The sequence below is a fragment of the Meriones unguiculatus genome, chromosome 17, assembly GCF_030254825.1.
Source record: "Meriones unguiculatus strain TT.TT164.6M chromosome 17, Bangor_MerUng_6.1, whole genome shotgun sequence".
In the NCBI taxonomy this organism is placed as follows: domain Eukaryota; kingdom Metazoa; phylum Chordata; class Mammalia; order Rodentia; family Muridae; genus Meriones; species Meriones unguiculatus.
This window is the reverse complement of record NC_083364.1, coordinates 41,609,903-41,626,361: the sequence shown is the minus strand read 5'-3', so window position 1 is coordinate 41,626,361 and position 16,459 is coordinate 41,609,903. Positions and strand designations below refer to the sequence as shown.

General features: G+C 40.6%; 1 protein-coding gene across 1 annotated transcript in view; it reads right to left on the bottom strand.

Moving 5' to 3' along the window:
• Tmem39a (transmembrane protein 39A) overlaps positions 1 to 16,459 on the bottom strand; it is a 30,016-nt gene that overhangs the window by 2,643 nt on the left and 10,914 nt on the right. The window contains exons 4-8 of the mRNA XM_021648594.2: positions 14,460 to 14,543; positions 8,056 to 8,210; positions 3,366 to 3,708; positions 2,401 to 2,588; positions 405 to 525 (exon numbers count right to left, since the gene is read on the bottom strand). Coding sequence (XP_021504269.2) covers positions 405 to 525; positions 2,401 to 2,588; positions 3,366 to 3,708; positions 8,056 to 8,210; positions 14,460 to 14,543 — 891 coding nt within the window. The remainder of the gene's footprint in view (positions 1 to 404; positions 526 to 2,400; positions 2,589 to 3,365; positions 3,709 to 8,055; positions 8,211 to 14,459; positions 14,544 to 16,459) is intronic.

The following is a 16,459-nucleotide window of genomic DNA, read 5'->3' as shown; positions in this document are numbered from 1 at the left end:
ACTCATTTGTCTGTCTGAATTTCAACAGGGTTGATACAACCACAGCTACCCTGAGCTTTTGATCCTCCTGCCTTCATCTCCCAAGTGTTAGGATTATAGTCATATGCCACCATGTCAGGCTCAGACACAACATACGTGACAGTCACTTCTAATTATCAGATTAAGCTGTCAGGTGAAAAAGGAAGTCATATAACTGCCTATTTGTTTTGAGCAATAGAATATGAACTTTAAACTGCCTTTCCAAAGACTTGTCTCAAGATCAAGGGCCAATGTCACAGTAATAGCAATAATTAGCATGTATTAACTTCCTGTTGTGCATCACATACTGTGCTAGGTGCTTTCGTACAGAGTGGACTCCTAACACTTCTAAGTTTACACTTGAAAAATAAGTAAGTGGTACTTGCATAAAAGCGGGCATGGGATACATTTGAAGGCACTGCCACGTTGTAAGGTCCCATGGCTCTATACAAACATCTGCTGTGCCGCACCAACACCCCTTGAGGCCATATTGTGTTTTCTGACCAACTATGGGAGAAGGAAATGCAGTGTTAGAATACTGATAATTAGAAAAGAGTGTTTTGAAAGGCCAACTATATTTCTACGGAAGATCAGATTAAACATTCAAGGCTTCATCTGCCTGAATTCTGAACATAAATACATTAGATCCACAGCCACACTTCTTAGAAGTTAGAAAGAATTTGTTATGGTAACTTCACTGTTGTACGGTGCACAGAAACTCCTGAGTGACACAGTTAACTCGGTGTTGAAGGACTTAAAGGCTTGGGAGAACAAGCAAGCAACAGAGTATAAGAGGGTGAATTTTCACCTGGATCCCAAGTGAGCAGGAAGTCAGAGGTTACAAACAGGAAGTGAAAGCCAATGACAACAAAAGCCAAAGAGAAATTAGCAGCACTGCCAAACTAGAAGACATTTGCTGCATAATCACACCCTGTACAGGATCAGTTTGTTCATCACATCATTCAACTATCTCATAGATGCGAGAAGCTATATAGGAGAACACAGACACACACAAGTACTAATACATAGAATTTCCTCTTTACTACTTTCTTGGTTTAATTTTTATAGAATTTTCTCTAAGAAAAACAAATCAAGGAAGAAAAAACTTCTTTCTTTCCAGCATCAATGTAATGGAGTTGCAGAAGGATGGAAATCTTCAAATTAGACTTAAATATTTTGCTTAAATCTAAGTTAATTCGTAACTTCCTGATTTTGGAAAGGTTAGTTCCCTGGGATAAGAACTGGGACAGCAGTTTAGATATGTTAACAATAAAAATTATGCTAGCACCCTGAAGCTCTCCCAGTTGAGAACACGTTCCACCGGCCTTGCTCACACTTACCAGCATGAAGGTGATGATACACCTCATGGCCACGTGTCACCAGTAGCCTGAAGATGTACAGTACTAGGACTGTGGATTGTACTCTCAATTGTTATTGAAATCTGTCCTTTGCCCACATTCAGGTTTCTTTTCAGCCTGGCCCAATCTCTTTCAGTTCCTGGGCTTGAAGACCTGTGCTAATCTGTATCAGACATCAAGGCAGATAATTGAAGGGAGAACTCTGAGGGGGGAGAGGGGAAGGGAGGGTCACCTCAATCTGTCCCATTTAATGAGGGGGAAACTGGTGGATGAAATTGTGAAATATTTAAATTATAAAAGAGAGGAAGGTGAGGAGGGTCCATATTTAAAGATGCTCTGGGCCTGAGGGGCAGTTATGATAGTGGGCTCAGAACTCACAAAATGAAAGCATTTGAAAGTTAGGCATTTTTAATCATAGAGGCCATGCAAAGAAATGACTAAGAAGGGTACACAATCAAAGCCAGGGACGGTTTCACTGAGGAATCGGAGAAACAAGGACACAGTACAGAGACTAGGAAGAAAAAGGAAAGAATTATAGGCAAGAAAAATTACTAGACCAGATTTGATTAATTAGAAAAGATGAAAGCAGCAAATTTCAGCTGTTTCAAGTGTGGGATGAAGAACTAGTAACTACTCGGCTGTGGCAATGAAGATGAAAAGATAAACCTTAAGTCTTATGACACACTTTAACCTATATTATATGTATATATGTATACACACATACATATATATATTTATATATTCCCAAATATATTTGGCTTTGGACAAAGGGTAAAAAGTAAAAGAAAACTCCCACGTGTAAAACACTCTAGAGTAATGGGCAGCTGAAATGTGGACCCATTTCTGGCGATGGTGGTGAAAATGAGTTAATGCCCTGTATTCTTTTTAGTACAATGACAAGCATCCACATAAGCAAAAACCCAACAGTGTTTAAAGTCAAGAACGAGAATGACACACAAAGCATATAAACATGACCAGCGTCATGAAGAGAAGTGGTACATGGTTTACCCTCTGCCCTACTCACATGTGCTGTGGAGCATTGCTGTAGAACCCATGTTCCAACTTCTGCCACTTGCCCAGGTGAGCAGCTGATTTATGTAGCAAATCACAGTATTTGGATGGCAGCAGCTGGGTGGTGAGCATGACAAAAGCATTGATCCACACCATAATGAGGTGCTCACATGACCAGCGCATGTCGTAATACTGGGTACTCTGGAAGAGATCATAAGAGAGGCTATCTATGCACCGCAGTGAAGAGAGGCAGGGAAGGGTGTGTGGACACACACCCTGCAGACAAATGGCACACTGAGTCAACATGCATTGGCTGTCCTGCTGTCCGTGCAGAAACGTCGGGAGCAGAGTTCTCCAAAATCAACCTGACTTTCCGCTGTACAAGTTAGGGCTGGGAGGGAGAGCAATTATGTTTCCAGTGTTTCCTTCCTAGAAGAACTGGGTGCTTCTCAAGGGCCAGTCCAGCTGCAGAAGTGCTTCTGAATGGGTGAAAGGAGGACATGAAAATGTCCCAAGAGATTGTGGCCCCATGTGATATCCAGACCATTTATTTCTTCTATTGAAATAAATTAAGTTTAGTTGGATGGTTAGGTTAAATTCAAGAAAACTCTTGATAACCTGTTAACATCAACCACAACAGTCTAATAAATTTCATTGAAATCTTGATTCTCTTAAGCTGCTACGTTAACGATTCTACAGTAAATTCAATCTTTATTCTTCCCAATAACTTAAAAAACATTAAAAAAAAAAAAAAAAAAAAAAGGAAGGAAGGAAGGCGGGGCTAGCATGGGGTGCATCACATATATGGAAATACCTATCCGCCAACCAGGAGCGGTATTAGTGCACTCCAGATGCAGCCGAACTCCACCATCCAGGCTGCCAAAGGGGAGACAGAGAAAAGGGGAATTAAACAAGCAATGCCCAGCTTAGGAAACTGACACACAAACCCAGGGAGCAGAGAGCAGGGCACCTGCTTACCTTCACAAAACACAGCGGGAGAAATGCAACATAGTAGGCACTGAAGAGGGAGTTGAAGAGGACTTCCTTGATTCTGTGGTTGAAATCTGTTTTCAGACATTCTACTTCATTGCGAATAAGGTCGGGAGATAGGGGACAGCTGTGGGTGGGGATGGGCGTGGCGTTATTAAACTGTTCTTTTAGAGACTCCAGCAATAAGGAGAGGAAATCTTTGGATCTGGCCAAACTGCCGACATTTGAGGCACCTTCCTCTACCGCCTGGTGCTGAACCACATAGTCTGTGAGAAGAAGATGGGCCCTGCTATCTTGGTGGAAACAGCAGAGCGGAACATAAACACCAAACCTGTAACACAAAGTGAATGCGAAAGTGAGACCAGTCCCTACCTCAGCAGAGCATGTGACTATGCCATGGTCTACGCAAGGCAACATAATCCCAAGGGGCTCTGTTTTCTACAAAGGTAGGATTTTTGCTTTGCAGGACAGGATATTACATAAAAGCCCCAATGACAACATATAGACACCTAGAAACAATCATTTTTATTGAGTGCAGTTTTCCACAGTGCAAATTTTATACACCAGTGGTCAGGGTATTACCAGGCTCTTGAACTCTTATTCAAAAACTGAAATAAAGGCTCACACAGATACCCAAGGGCCCAGATAACTGTTCAGGGTTTCTTTTCTTCAGTTCAGGAAAAGGATGACCTTAGTTTCTAAGGAAGGAACTGAGAATGGGTCTCTTATTTAGTTGAAATTACAATACAACCATTTTTCTGCTGTGCATGTTCCTTTCTGTAATGCATCTGACTTTAATTATATACTCTAAATTATGCATAAGCATAAGATGGTAAATAGAAGACTTCCCCTCAAAATTCTCTTCAGGACACTTTGACTTATTCTTCCTCACCCTAAACCAGACCAGGCCAGACCAGTCCTTCCATTCTTTGTTAGGAATGTATCTGAAAATAAACTGTCTAAATCTGATTGCTGTCAGGGGAGAAGAAACCTACTTCACTCACTGCTCGGAGAGGGATGTATATGTGAATGGTTGCAAGAGCCCGGGTTGCGAGGCGCATTGCTCAGAGAGGGTAGTGTCCACAGTATGTGCAGGTAAAGGAGCTAGACTCTCATGGGCCTCAATGGGGTTGGGACAGTACATAACAAAACCAAAGAGCACCATGATACTAAGCTGTTCCACATAACTGCCTCCGTTTCTTGGAATGTTCTCCAGAGATTTTACTTCGCCTTGTGTGTTTGATATTCTTTTCGGATGGCACTAATTTCTTGGATTACCAATTTAAACTGTATGAAGCAATTTAAGTCTGCTTAATTCACTGATGAATCCTTGGCGCCTGAAACAGAGCAGTCACTAAGGAAATATTTCGTAAATTAACAAAAAAGTTCTAGAAGTACAATAAATTTGTATATAAACTATACTTTATTAAAGAACTAATTTTTTTTTTTGAGAATTCTGACACCTTTTCTTTTGAGTCTAGGGAATAAAGTCAGGGTCTTTGTGCATGCTAAACCCATCTACCCTGAGCTGTACATACCTCCCAGCCATCCCTGTGAATATTTTAGCCTTACTCTAACTACCCACTACCCTACCCTACCTGCCACAAATGAACTAGATATTATAAATATAAAATGGTCACTTTACTGATATCAATTCAGATAAAAAATACCAGCATGTCATTTATTTCATTTTAGTAACAAAACTAACAAATGACAATTGCTCATAATTTTCTATGGAGGGAAAAAGAATGAACTATTTACTAGTTGAGAAAACAGTTTGTGGTAGCTCCAGGATCCACTGTGAACATCCCCTTAAGAGGGCAAGATGGCTATGAAAGAAGAGGGACATAGTAAGACCTGGAGGGGACAGGAGCTCCACAAGGAGAGCAACAGAACCAAAAAATCTGGGCACAGGAGTCTTTTCTGAGACTGATACTCCAACCAAGGACCATGCATGGAGATAACCTAGAACCCCTGCTCAGATGTAGCCCATGGCAGCTCAGTGTCCAAGTGGGTGCCCTAGAAAGGGGGAACAGGGACTGTCTCCAACACAAACTCAGTAGCAGGCTCTTTGACCACCACCCCCTTACCTCCCACCCCCCATCCCCGAGGCAGGAGCAGCCTTGCCCGGCCACAGGAGGAGGACAATGTAGCCAGTCCTGATGAGGCCTGATAAACTAGAGTCAGATGCAAGGGAAAGAGGACCTCCCCATCAGTGGACTTGGAGAGGGGAATGGGAGGAAATGAGGGATGGAGGGCGGGATTGGAAAGGAGAGAGGAAGGGAAGGAGGGAAGGAAGGAAGGGAGGGGGCTACAGCTGGGATACAAAGTGAATAAACTGTAATTAATATAAAAAAATAAAAATTTAATAAAAAAAATAGAGGACAAGATGAGATGGGATCAAGAGGCACAAGTATCAGGTAGAAAAATCACTTTGTGCCTTTGGGACCACCAAAAAGTTATACTGCAAAGAGTCTAAGACCAGCCTTGGCTACATAGTATATTCCAGGCCACACAGTGAAATCCTGTCTCAAACAAAAATGAAAGCAAATTAAAAACCTCTACATACAAAACTATGGTGTCTACAGTTTTCATCAGGTTCAGTATTGATGAAACACGTTAGGGGGCACACCTTTAATCGCAGCATTTCGGAGGCAGAGGCCTGCTCTACAGAGTGAGTTCCAGGACAGCTAGGGCCCTACAGAAAAAAAATCTGTCTTGAAAAACAACAAGAACAACAAAAAACAACAAGCACAACAAAAAATTTGCTGAAACACAAGCTGGCACCTAGAAGTAACTGTGAGAGGCTAAGTGTCTAGCAGAGTGGTGGGGACCCCAATGCCTTAGCCTTCCTTGTAATTTCACTCTTGCTATGTGACTGCACAGCTTCATCCTGCCAGTATGGTGACCAACCCCTCTCCTCAGGCTGAGCTCAACAACGTGGCTCTTCTGTTTGGGCCAATTAAGCCAACACAGTACAATCAGAAAGCCGAAATGAGCTTGTACAAAGACTGTGCCAAATTCACGTGATCATACCCAGGCTAGCCTGCTAGAGGATGAGTCATAGGGTACAGAGGCGAGATGTTCTGGTGGCCAGTTAATCCCAAATCTGTGGCTGAGTCAGGCAGCCAAGACTAGGAGAGCCTCTTGATGGCCAGCTAGTCCCAACACACATGCAACAATGCATAGTGCAGGAGCACAGGAGGGGAAGTGCTGTGGCAATGAACAATTGACACAGGGTAAGATGAGAGAGGAAGCAGAGGACAGCATCAGACCAAGGAAGGCTCTGTATATTTTAAAAAGCATGTTAAAGCCTTTTTGTTTGTTGTCTTTTTGGCTTTAATGTTTTGCTTTGTTTTTTTGAGACAGGGTTTCTCTGTGTAACAGCTCTAGCTGGCCTAGCTTTACAAGCCAGGCTGGACCAGAACTCACAGCGATCGCCTGCCTCTGCCTCCAGAGTACTGGGATTAAAGGTGTGCTTCACCACACCAGGCCATTAAACACTTTTAAAAAGGTATGTTTCATGTGTATGTGTATTTGCCTATGTGCATGTATGTGCACCACAGTGCCTATGGAGGTCAGAAAAGGGTGTCAGATTGCCTGAAATTGAAATTCTAGATGGCTGTGAACCGCCAGGCAAGTTATAGGAACTGAAACGGGTCCTCTATAGGAGGAGCCAGTGCTCACTGTCTCTCTAATCCCTCAAGGAAGTATTCTAAAGAAGAGAGCAAAAACACAATTAAAAACTTCGAATTGTGGTCTCAAACTATGTAGTCCAGGATGACCCTGAACTGACCCTCCTGCCTTTACCCTCCAAATGCTGGGATTACAGGCATTACTACCACATCCAGCTACAATTCCCATTTTGAAAATCTAGCTAGCTACAATGAAAACTGGAATGAAGAAAAGGATATAAAAATCATGCAAAGCAATGGCCAGATCAAGATATGGTTAAAAGCCACAGTTGTTAGATTTACTAAGCTATTAAAAACTAATGGAAGAAATGGGGGAGGGTTAAAAATAGCTTATAAATTAAATGAAAATAATGTGGTTGTTTGCAAACTCAATATTAAGTTTCTCAAATTTATGTAATTGATGCTTATGTAAAAGGTAGATTACACAAGTTTCAAAATATAAAAAGGCAAATGTATTTAAATCTAAGATGTTTAAATTACATGTCTATTACTACTCTGTGGGATATGGAGAATAAATAAGCTTTTTTTTTGGTGGCGGGGGGGCGGGGAGGGGGGAGTAATGTCTCATCATGTAGCTCATCTTGAACTTAGAGATCCAGCAGCCTTTGCTTTCCAAGTAATGAGATTAAAGCCATAAGTTACCATGCTTGGCAATAAGCTTTTTATATACTTAAGTTAAAAAGTCTGCTAGCCATTTCAATGAATTCCTCTTAAACTAGAGACCTTTACTATGTGACAGAGCTAACTGAAATATTCTCCACATACCTCAGTTTCCCCAGAAGAGTCGCTTTACACCTGCTTCCCCAGCTACTCTAGTTTGGAAAACAAATTACATAGTGATGGGCATGTCTACTGGCTTTCCGATTTTCTAAATCTTTATTTTACATATGAAGACTTTCATTTTCCCCTCCATCATATCATTTCAATAATTCAACTATCTTCTAAAAAGACTTGCTAATAAAATGTAAAACTAAAACACTCACGGATAGCCAAGGAAGAGGAGATTGAGGACTGAGTGGCTTCGGAAGAGGTTGACCAGGGTCCAGCAAAGCACCCATCCACACAGAGTAAGTAGCACCAAGCGCGCCAGTATCAGAGCCGCGTAGTGAACCATAGACGCTGTGCCTGCCTTAGTGGCCTGCAAGTGTGGAAGTACCGAGAGAGACATTTTATACGTTTATACACTGTCACTCAACAGCATGTGACTCAAAGTAAGAGCTTAGATTTAGTGAACACTGAACTGGGTCGTGAAAAAATAAAAACTCTGCCCATCTATACCTACCTTCCTAGGAGTTGAGAACTCAGACTTGTCTAGACACTGTTATCCCCTTCTTTTACTCACGCCCCTTATGCAGACCTCTTCCTGTAAGCTTGCACAATTATCACTTCTTTACACCTGGGCTTCTTAAACATTAGTGTCATCAGAGGGCACCAGGCTGCTTACTAAACGTATCAATGTCTAACAACTTACTTGTCCAGAAATAAGCAACAAGATTCTGAACCAAGGAATCTGTATTTCAAAAACCTCCCAAGTGATTTGAGGCAAATGTACTGGGCTTGGTGGCAAGGCCTATAATCATATAGGAGGCTAAGGCAGAAGCTCCAAGTTTAAAGCCTGCCTGAGCTACAGAATGAGTACAAGGCCAGCCTTAGATGAGGATTTTGGGTTCAACACGCAGAACAGTGAAAAAAAAGGAACACAAGATGGAGAGGCATTGACTATTCTCTATTTCCTACAAAACAAGGGTTTCAATATTTCTCTTTTAAATCTAAGCTTTTTGCTAGATGAATATTTAACAAATTACTAAAGTCTCATAGAACAACCACATCGTTGATAGATTACTTGAAGTTTTAAACTTATTCACACAGGGAAACAATAAATTATCACATTTAATTATTTTTATCACAGCTGTTCAAATACGCCTCTTTAATCCCAAATATTTAAAACTAACTACATATAGTAAGACAACATCCTTGTCAAAAGTTGAAGCTTTAAATGTCATGTTTTTCTGACATGAATAAGCTTCAGGGAAATCAGCAGGCTCTCATTTACCTCTAAACAAGTCTTTCTGTATGGTGGTGGTGGTGGTTTATTTTTGTAGCCCGGGAGATCCCAAACTCAAAACGCTCATGTCTTGGCCCCCTCTGGGCTTAAAGAAGCTCGAAACAGTAGTCTTAGGACCCAGAAAAGGAGTAAAAATGATCTGTAGTCACCAATACATGAGGAGATAGCATTTCAAGTCTCTCCTTTACATCCATGCTTAGTTTACAGATCCCAGTACTTAGCACATATAATGTATATTTACGACATACTACACTAATACTCAGTGAAACGTTTCTGTTGATTGAATACGCTGAAATGGTTGAATAAAATTAAGAAAGAGCTGTATGCTGTATAAACCACATGCCTTCATCCCAGCTACATGGGAAGTAGAGGCAGACCTGCTTGAGGCCTGCAGATGGAGATCTGAGCAGCACAGCAAGACCCTCATCTCAAAAGAAAAAAGCATTAAATGGACTTTTAAAACTATTCATCGAGTGACACCACAGCTGTCAGAACGTCACAATTCCTAGTGTGTGTGGTGATGCTGACTTAAACATACCTACTGAACTTCCAGTTGTGTAAAAGTACAGTATAGTTACATACAGCTATGTTTGATAAAAAACTATTGAAACTAGGTTATATATCATACTTTATCATTACCTTAATGTTACCCCTTATCAGATAATTGTACAACAGTACATAGGACAATCCTGGCAGCATCACCTCTGACCACATCAAGAGGCCACATGGGGTGAGTGACAGCCATCATCCAAGTTTGTGTAAAAACTGTATGCAATGTTCATAAAATGAGAAAATCTAGCAATGCATGTCTTAGATCTTGTCACTGTAATACATGGCAGCAACTGTATGCATGCTTACACACACATACACACATACTGTAGATACACACAGTATATGCAATTAAAAATGTAAAACAGCATTAAGTGACCATAACTCTGCTTAAGCCTCAAACTCTGGGGAAGGCTCAAGATGTTTGAAGCTATAGCTGGAAAAATGTTTCCATTTCACACCTGAATACAGACACTAATGGATCTCAAGAGTCAAATCCTGGGGAAGCTTTTTAAGCCACTGAAGCTATTCCACTGCAGCCATTCTCATTTAAAATTAGAAATATGGAAGGCAAGCTGGTGCCATGGCACATACTTACATTCCCAACACTGAGGAGCTGGGGCAGGAAGCTCACTACAACTTGAGGCCAGCCTAGGCTACAAAGCAAGACTGTTCCAAAAACTAAAAGAGGAGACTGCTTCTGTGTAGCGGCACTAAAATAGCAAAATTTGTATTGCTTTGTGATTCTGCCTTATTTGAGAACCTAAACTCTTAACCATTGTGATATAAACGACAGAGCCTTAGCCAGTTCCAGAACCAAGGCAATCAAGATAAAACAGCCAGTCAAGGAATGCAAATATAATGCAAATAAGCTGAAACTTAAACAATTATTTTTGAAGTGTGTTGAGTGCTACAGGAAAAACCTAGCTACCAGGAACACACATAACAGGCTCTAATGGAGGAAAAGCCTTTCCTGCAGGCAGGAACATTTAGGGCCTGGTAGACAGACCTGTGATCCCAGACTGACTGCAAGGCAAGACCTGCCTGAACTCAGAGTGAGTTCAAGGCCAGCCTGGGCAATTAGTGAAACCCTATCTCAAAATGGGAAGTAAAACAAGGCTGTAGCTATAGTTCAGTGGGAGATCTCAGGATCTCTTACCTAGCATGTGCAGAAGTCCTGTGTTTAAATCCCGGTATCCCTGCCCACACCCCGTTAAGGTGGCATTTATATTTAAGCTGAGACCTAAGAATAAGTAAGTTCTGGCCAAGGAAAGGGTAGAAAATTATTCATAACCTAGGTTAAGTGAAACGTGTACAAATAATGTTCTCAAACACATGAAAACACATAAACACACAGACACACACCAAACTTTTATGTGCATATCGAGATTAGAAGGAACTATACAAAAATTTGGTTTTTTATAATGGGACTGTAATTTTTAATTTTCTGCTTTGTTTTTAGTTTTCTCCAATGACATGCCCTATTTTTCTGCTTAGAGAAATAATGTTTAAAGAGAGTTGGTTCAAATTGGTGAAAGCTGCATGTCTGTTTAGTCTTGTGGAGCAAATAAAGAAGCAGTTTTGGCCTGGAGGTGAATAAACAGAGTCTACCTAGGTAGAGAGGTAGTCCCTTCTGAGCAGTATTTAGCTTTCTGAATTAATTACCTCCAGGCTGTCCTTAAAAATGACTGGTCTTTCTCAGGTAGGGATCCTTTCTGTGGCATAAGAAAACAAAAGAAGGCAAACATATTTTAATGGAAGGTAGAAAAATGTTTTATGATGAGTTTTATCTATCTAATTTTGATAGTTTAGGAATTATGATATAGCTCTAATTTTTAAATTTCTGAATAGGTAGTAGCCACAGCACTCAGATACAAAATACAGTGTTTGCGGTGAAGTGCCAGTACTGTCTGTCCCCAGCCACCAACAGATGCCTGCCTGGCATTAGTCTGTATACCTTCTCAGAGACAAGTTATTCATGTCTGCAAACAGGTTGTTCCTTCTACTTGTCTTGTTTTAAACGCTGTCTTAAAGCCACACATGATGATACAAGCTTGTAAACTCAGGACTCAGAGGTTGACACAGGCAGGCTGCCATGAGTTCAAGGCAAACATGGGTTACAGTTTAATACCAGGCAGCCAGGGTTACATATTAAGATCTTTGACAAACAAACCAAATGATTATAACAAACCCACTCTCTTTAAAAGCCCTGTGCTTCTGTGCTTCCTTGAGGGTCAACACACAAACACCCTGTCACCTTTCAATAGCTGCACACTGCTCCATTCTGTGAGTTTACTTTATTACTCTATACTTCCTTCCTGGGAAGTAAAGTACAGATTTCAGTCTTGGACTAAAAATCTGTTTAAATTCAGCATCTTTTTTCCAATAAAAACTGCAGGCTGCTTTGAAAACTGTTAATGTACTGTCCTAACAGGTGCAAAAGCTGCTTGATTATTATTAATCACACCATCAATAAAAGCAGGAAGTGCTTCAAGTTTTAGTCTTTACAGCAACAAGGTAGAAATCCCAGTCACTAAGAGTTTACACAGTCAGGACATAACCAGTTGACATGCATAGATTAAAAAAATAACACACACACACACATACACAAGATCTCATGTAGCCTAGGCTAACCTCAAACTCACTGTGGTACCCAAGGATAGCCTTCTTCCCAACCTTCCTTGTCTCTGCCTCCTGAATACCGGGATCACAAACATGCACTACCATACCCAACAAGCACTATTTTTTAATGAAGGGTTAAAACAAACAAACAACAACCATCACAACAAATTATCTAGTTTAAAACAAAAGAACGAAACACTACTGAATTGCTGTAAATAAAGTTCTTTCTGGGAATAGCCAAACTAAGCATTTAAAACAAAAAACTGGGGGGGGGGGGGGGGTGTATTGTGTCTAAGCCAGTCCTGTAATCTTAGCTACATGGCAGAGTGAAGCAAGAAGATGGAAAGTTCAATGTTTGCCTGTTCCATAGAGTTGAGTTCAAGGCCAGTCTAGGTAATTTAATGATAAGTAAAGAGAGGGCTTAGGAATATAGCTCAGCGGTACAGCACCTGCCTAGCATGCATGAAACCACGGGTTTCACACCCACCTTGAAAAAGAAAGTGCCTATTTTTATGTTGTTTGTTTGTTGAGTATGTGGCCCGGGCTGGCCTTAAACACACTACATAGCAGGGCTAGTCTTACACCCCCGATCACACTATTTTCACCTCCCAAGTGTTGGCACTTGAGGCATGTGCTATCACATCAAGTTCAGCATCAACTTTGAACACCTGAAACAAACTCAGGGAAAGGGTTCCCGCTGTAGACAGGAAGCAATCTTACTACCACAGCTTTGCAGTGAAGTTCAACTGCTGTGCTCACAAAACTCCTGTTCTTCAGTTAGAACTCTTACACACAGACTCCTCATCTGCTTGAGGGGGAAACTCTGGGAGTGGAGAGGTGGCTCGGCAGTTAAGAGCTTGCAGGCCTTCCAAAGGAGCCAAGTTTGGTCCCCAGCATCCATATCAGGTTGCTCACAACTGCGTGTAACTCCAGCTCCAAGACATCTGCCTTCTTCTTCTAGCCTCCATGGGTAGTAGCACACTTGTAGCATACATTCACACAAACGCAAACACATAAATAAAAAAATTAATCTTTAAAAAAAAGGGGGGGGAAGTTGGGGGCCAGAAAGGTGGCTCAACAATTGGGAATACTGACAGCTCTTCCAGGGAGCAAGGTTAAATTCCCAGCACCCACATGGCAGCACACAACTGTCTGTAACTCTAAGACCTGACACCCTCACACAGACACACATGCAAGAAGAATACCAATGTACATAAAATAAAAAAATAAATAAATAAAAGGAAAGTTAACTCAGTTATCTGTTATTATAGCAAATATTCATTTAAAATTTCACACTGACATATAACTTTCCAGAACTAAAAATCATCAGCCAGTTGGCTAAGTCACAATTTTTCTTTCACCTCATTTTCATATTAAATATAGTAGAATTTATGAAAATGAATTTTCCTCCCTTGACTTTATACATGTATGAAAAATTATAGCAATGTCCAACACTATTAACAACATTAAGCTTTAAAAAGATCATTTAATGTTGCGATCCTTTCTTTCTCTACCCACTAAAGCTTAGGTTCTAATTTTCAGATTAATTGTACCTGAAATTTAACACTGTCTTTTCAAAGCTATAAGTTCTAGCACTCAAACTGTTTCTTGTTAGAAAATTCCACAAGTGGTATATAAACCATTTCAAGTGACTGTTATCTGAAACTGAGTTATTTTAGATTCAACTACATAGGTACAAGTCCTGCTTTTAACCAGAACTTTAAAATTAAAGACTGCACTAAAAATAAGCTCATATCCTACAATCCTACAAATTATATTTCTAATAATTCTCTTGAATACCTCACATTTGGAGTTTTAAAATTATTTATTTATTATTTATACAGTATTCTGCCTGCATGTGTGCCCACACACCAAGAGGGCACCAGATCTCTTTATAGATGGTTGTAAGCTACCATGTGCTTGCTGGGAATTGAACTCAGGACCTTTGGAAGAACAGCTCTTAACCTCTGAGCCGTCTCTCTAGTCCCCCACATTTGGGAAAACTTTTTAAGTACTGGTACAACTCATACCAAAGCACTTAATTTATAATTGTATTAAAATTGTATTTGTTCATTTCACAATTGAGTCTGATCCCATTCTAGTAACTACATCCAGACACAGGGGAAGAAGATAATGAATGAGCCAATATACCTCTGAAATGAGGGCCCATACGAGCCTCCTTGCAAGCATCACTGTGATGAATGCTGCCAGGTGATAATCAATGAGATGAAAATTCTATAAGAGAAACAAAAAAGTGCGTCAGAAAGGAGCACCGTGTGTATCTAGCTCAGTGCTGTGCCCCAGAGCCCGCCCTCTAGAGGTCTTCTGAGACCACTACAGAACAGTGATTCAGAGATCCTGAAGACTACCTGCTACTTCTCATGCATGCCGAACTGCAGTATCTTCCCAAACATTAAACAACTATCTAAAATACTTCTGAAACTGTTCTACTGAAAAGAGAAGAGCTGGGCATGGTGATGACACACGCCTGGTCTGCATAGCAAGGCAGATCGTTGGGACTCACAGTTGTGAAGAGTTACTGTCCATCTCTTTCCTACATTAATCTGAGTATCTCCTGGTAAGTAAGCCCTTGCTACCTGGTATATCCGTTCTGCTCACTCAGTCTTTCTAACTTGATCTAGAAATGGGCTGTGGAGCTGATCTCTTCTATACAATAGCCTCACCCAGATGCTATCTATGGTTTCTTCTAAGTCTGTACATGTTACTATGACAACAAGGAGAATGAGAGCTTTCTGAACAGCATCCTAGGAACCAAAATGGGACAGGTTTTAATTCTGATGGTCCAAAGATCTGCAAGTTTCTACATTTGCTTCCAAAAGAAAATTTTGAATTTCTCAATTATTTAATTCAATATTCATCTAACGCTCAAAATATGTCAGGTCCTGACATGAAGGGCATGGTGCTGAGGAAGATGGCAAAAGTTCCTACTCTCTGATCTTATTCCTCTCCCTTCATGGTAAAACTTTTATCAGTGCACTGACTCCTAGCTATGGTTCCTTTCCCAGCTTCCTTTGCAAGAATTACTTCTGGTCAAGGGTAGATGAGGTATATAGTTTCTGCACTCAATGAGTTCATAATCTAGACAGGGAAAAAAAGAACAACAACAAAACAATTTTGACACCAACTCATTACAATCCTTAAATTAAAATGATACCCCATCACATTAAGTGTAAACTGTTGCTATGGAAAGAAAAGTCCTAACAGTTAATTCCAAGAACAGCCAAGTGATACAAATACTTCAAACTTTACAAATGGACTCCCTTCCCATATTACACTGAATACAGGAACTCCCATGTCTTTCCTATACACCCACCGAGGAAGGCTCTCAGCTATTCCGTAGTCCTCAGAACAGTGGCTTTTGCCTGAGATACATGTATGTGTGTGTGTGTGTGCCAAGTCCTCCAACTAGAATAACGGACATTTTATATAGAACCCTTAGAGAAAACTTTCTCTGCTTCATTATTACCACGCTCCTAAATAACAGAAAAGAGAGAAAAAGAAAGCTCGAGGAGCTGGAGAGATAGCTCAGAGGTTCAGAGCACGGGCTGCTCTTCAGAGGTCCTGAGTTCAATTCCCAGCAACCACATGGTGGCTCACAATCGTCTATAATGAGATCTGGTGTGCAGGTGTACATGCAGACAGAACACTTATTATTTACATAATAAATAAATAAATAAATCTTTAAAAAGCTGTAATTTGCTTTTAGAAGATTTATTTTTATAATTTTTAATTATGTGTATGCATGTCTGTGTGAGGTTATGTGCATGCAAGTGCAGGTGGTCATAGAGAAAGAAGAGGGCACTCTGGACCTGGAGTTACAGCTGCTTGTGAGTCAAAAGACAAAACAGGTGTAGGAGCAGAACCTGGGTCCTCTAAGGAGCAGTAAGCGCTCTTAACTCCTAAGCCTTCTCTCTAGTCGAGAACACAGAGCTAGATGCCAGCTCAATTTTATTTTTGTAACAGAATTGTTTTATTCACATTACCAACATATAAGCACTTAAAGAACATTCTTTATAAGTTAGTTAAGATCAGAGAGTAAGATTGGGAGAGTAGGGGCCTCCTAACATTCCCGTAGTGTTAGGAGTGTACATGGGGAAATGATGGAAGCATGGCTCACAAAACATGCTCCT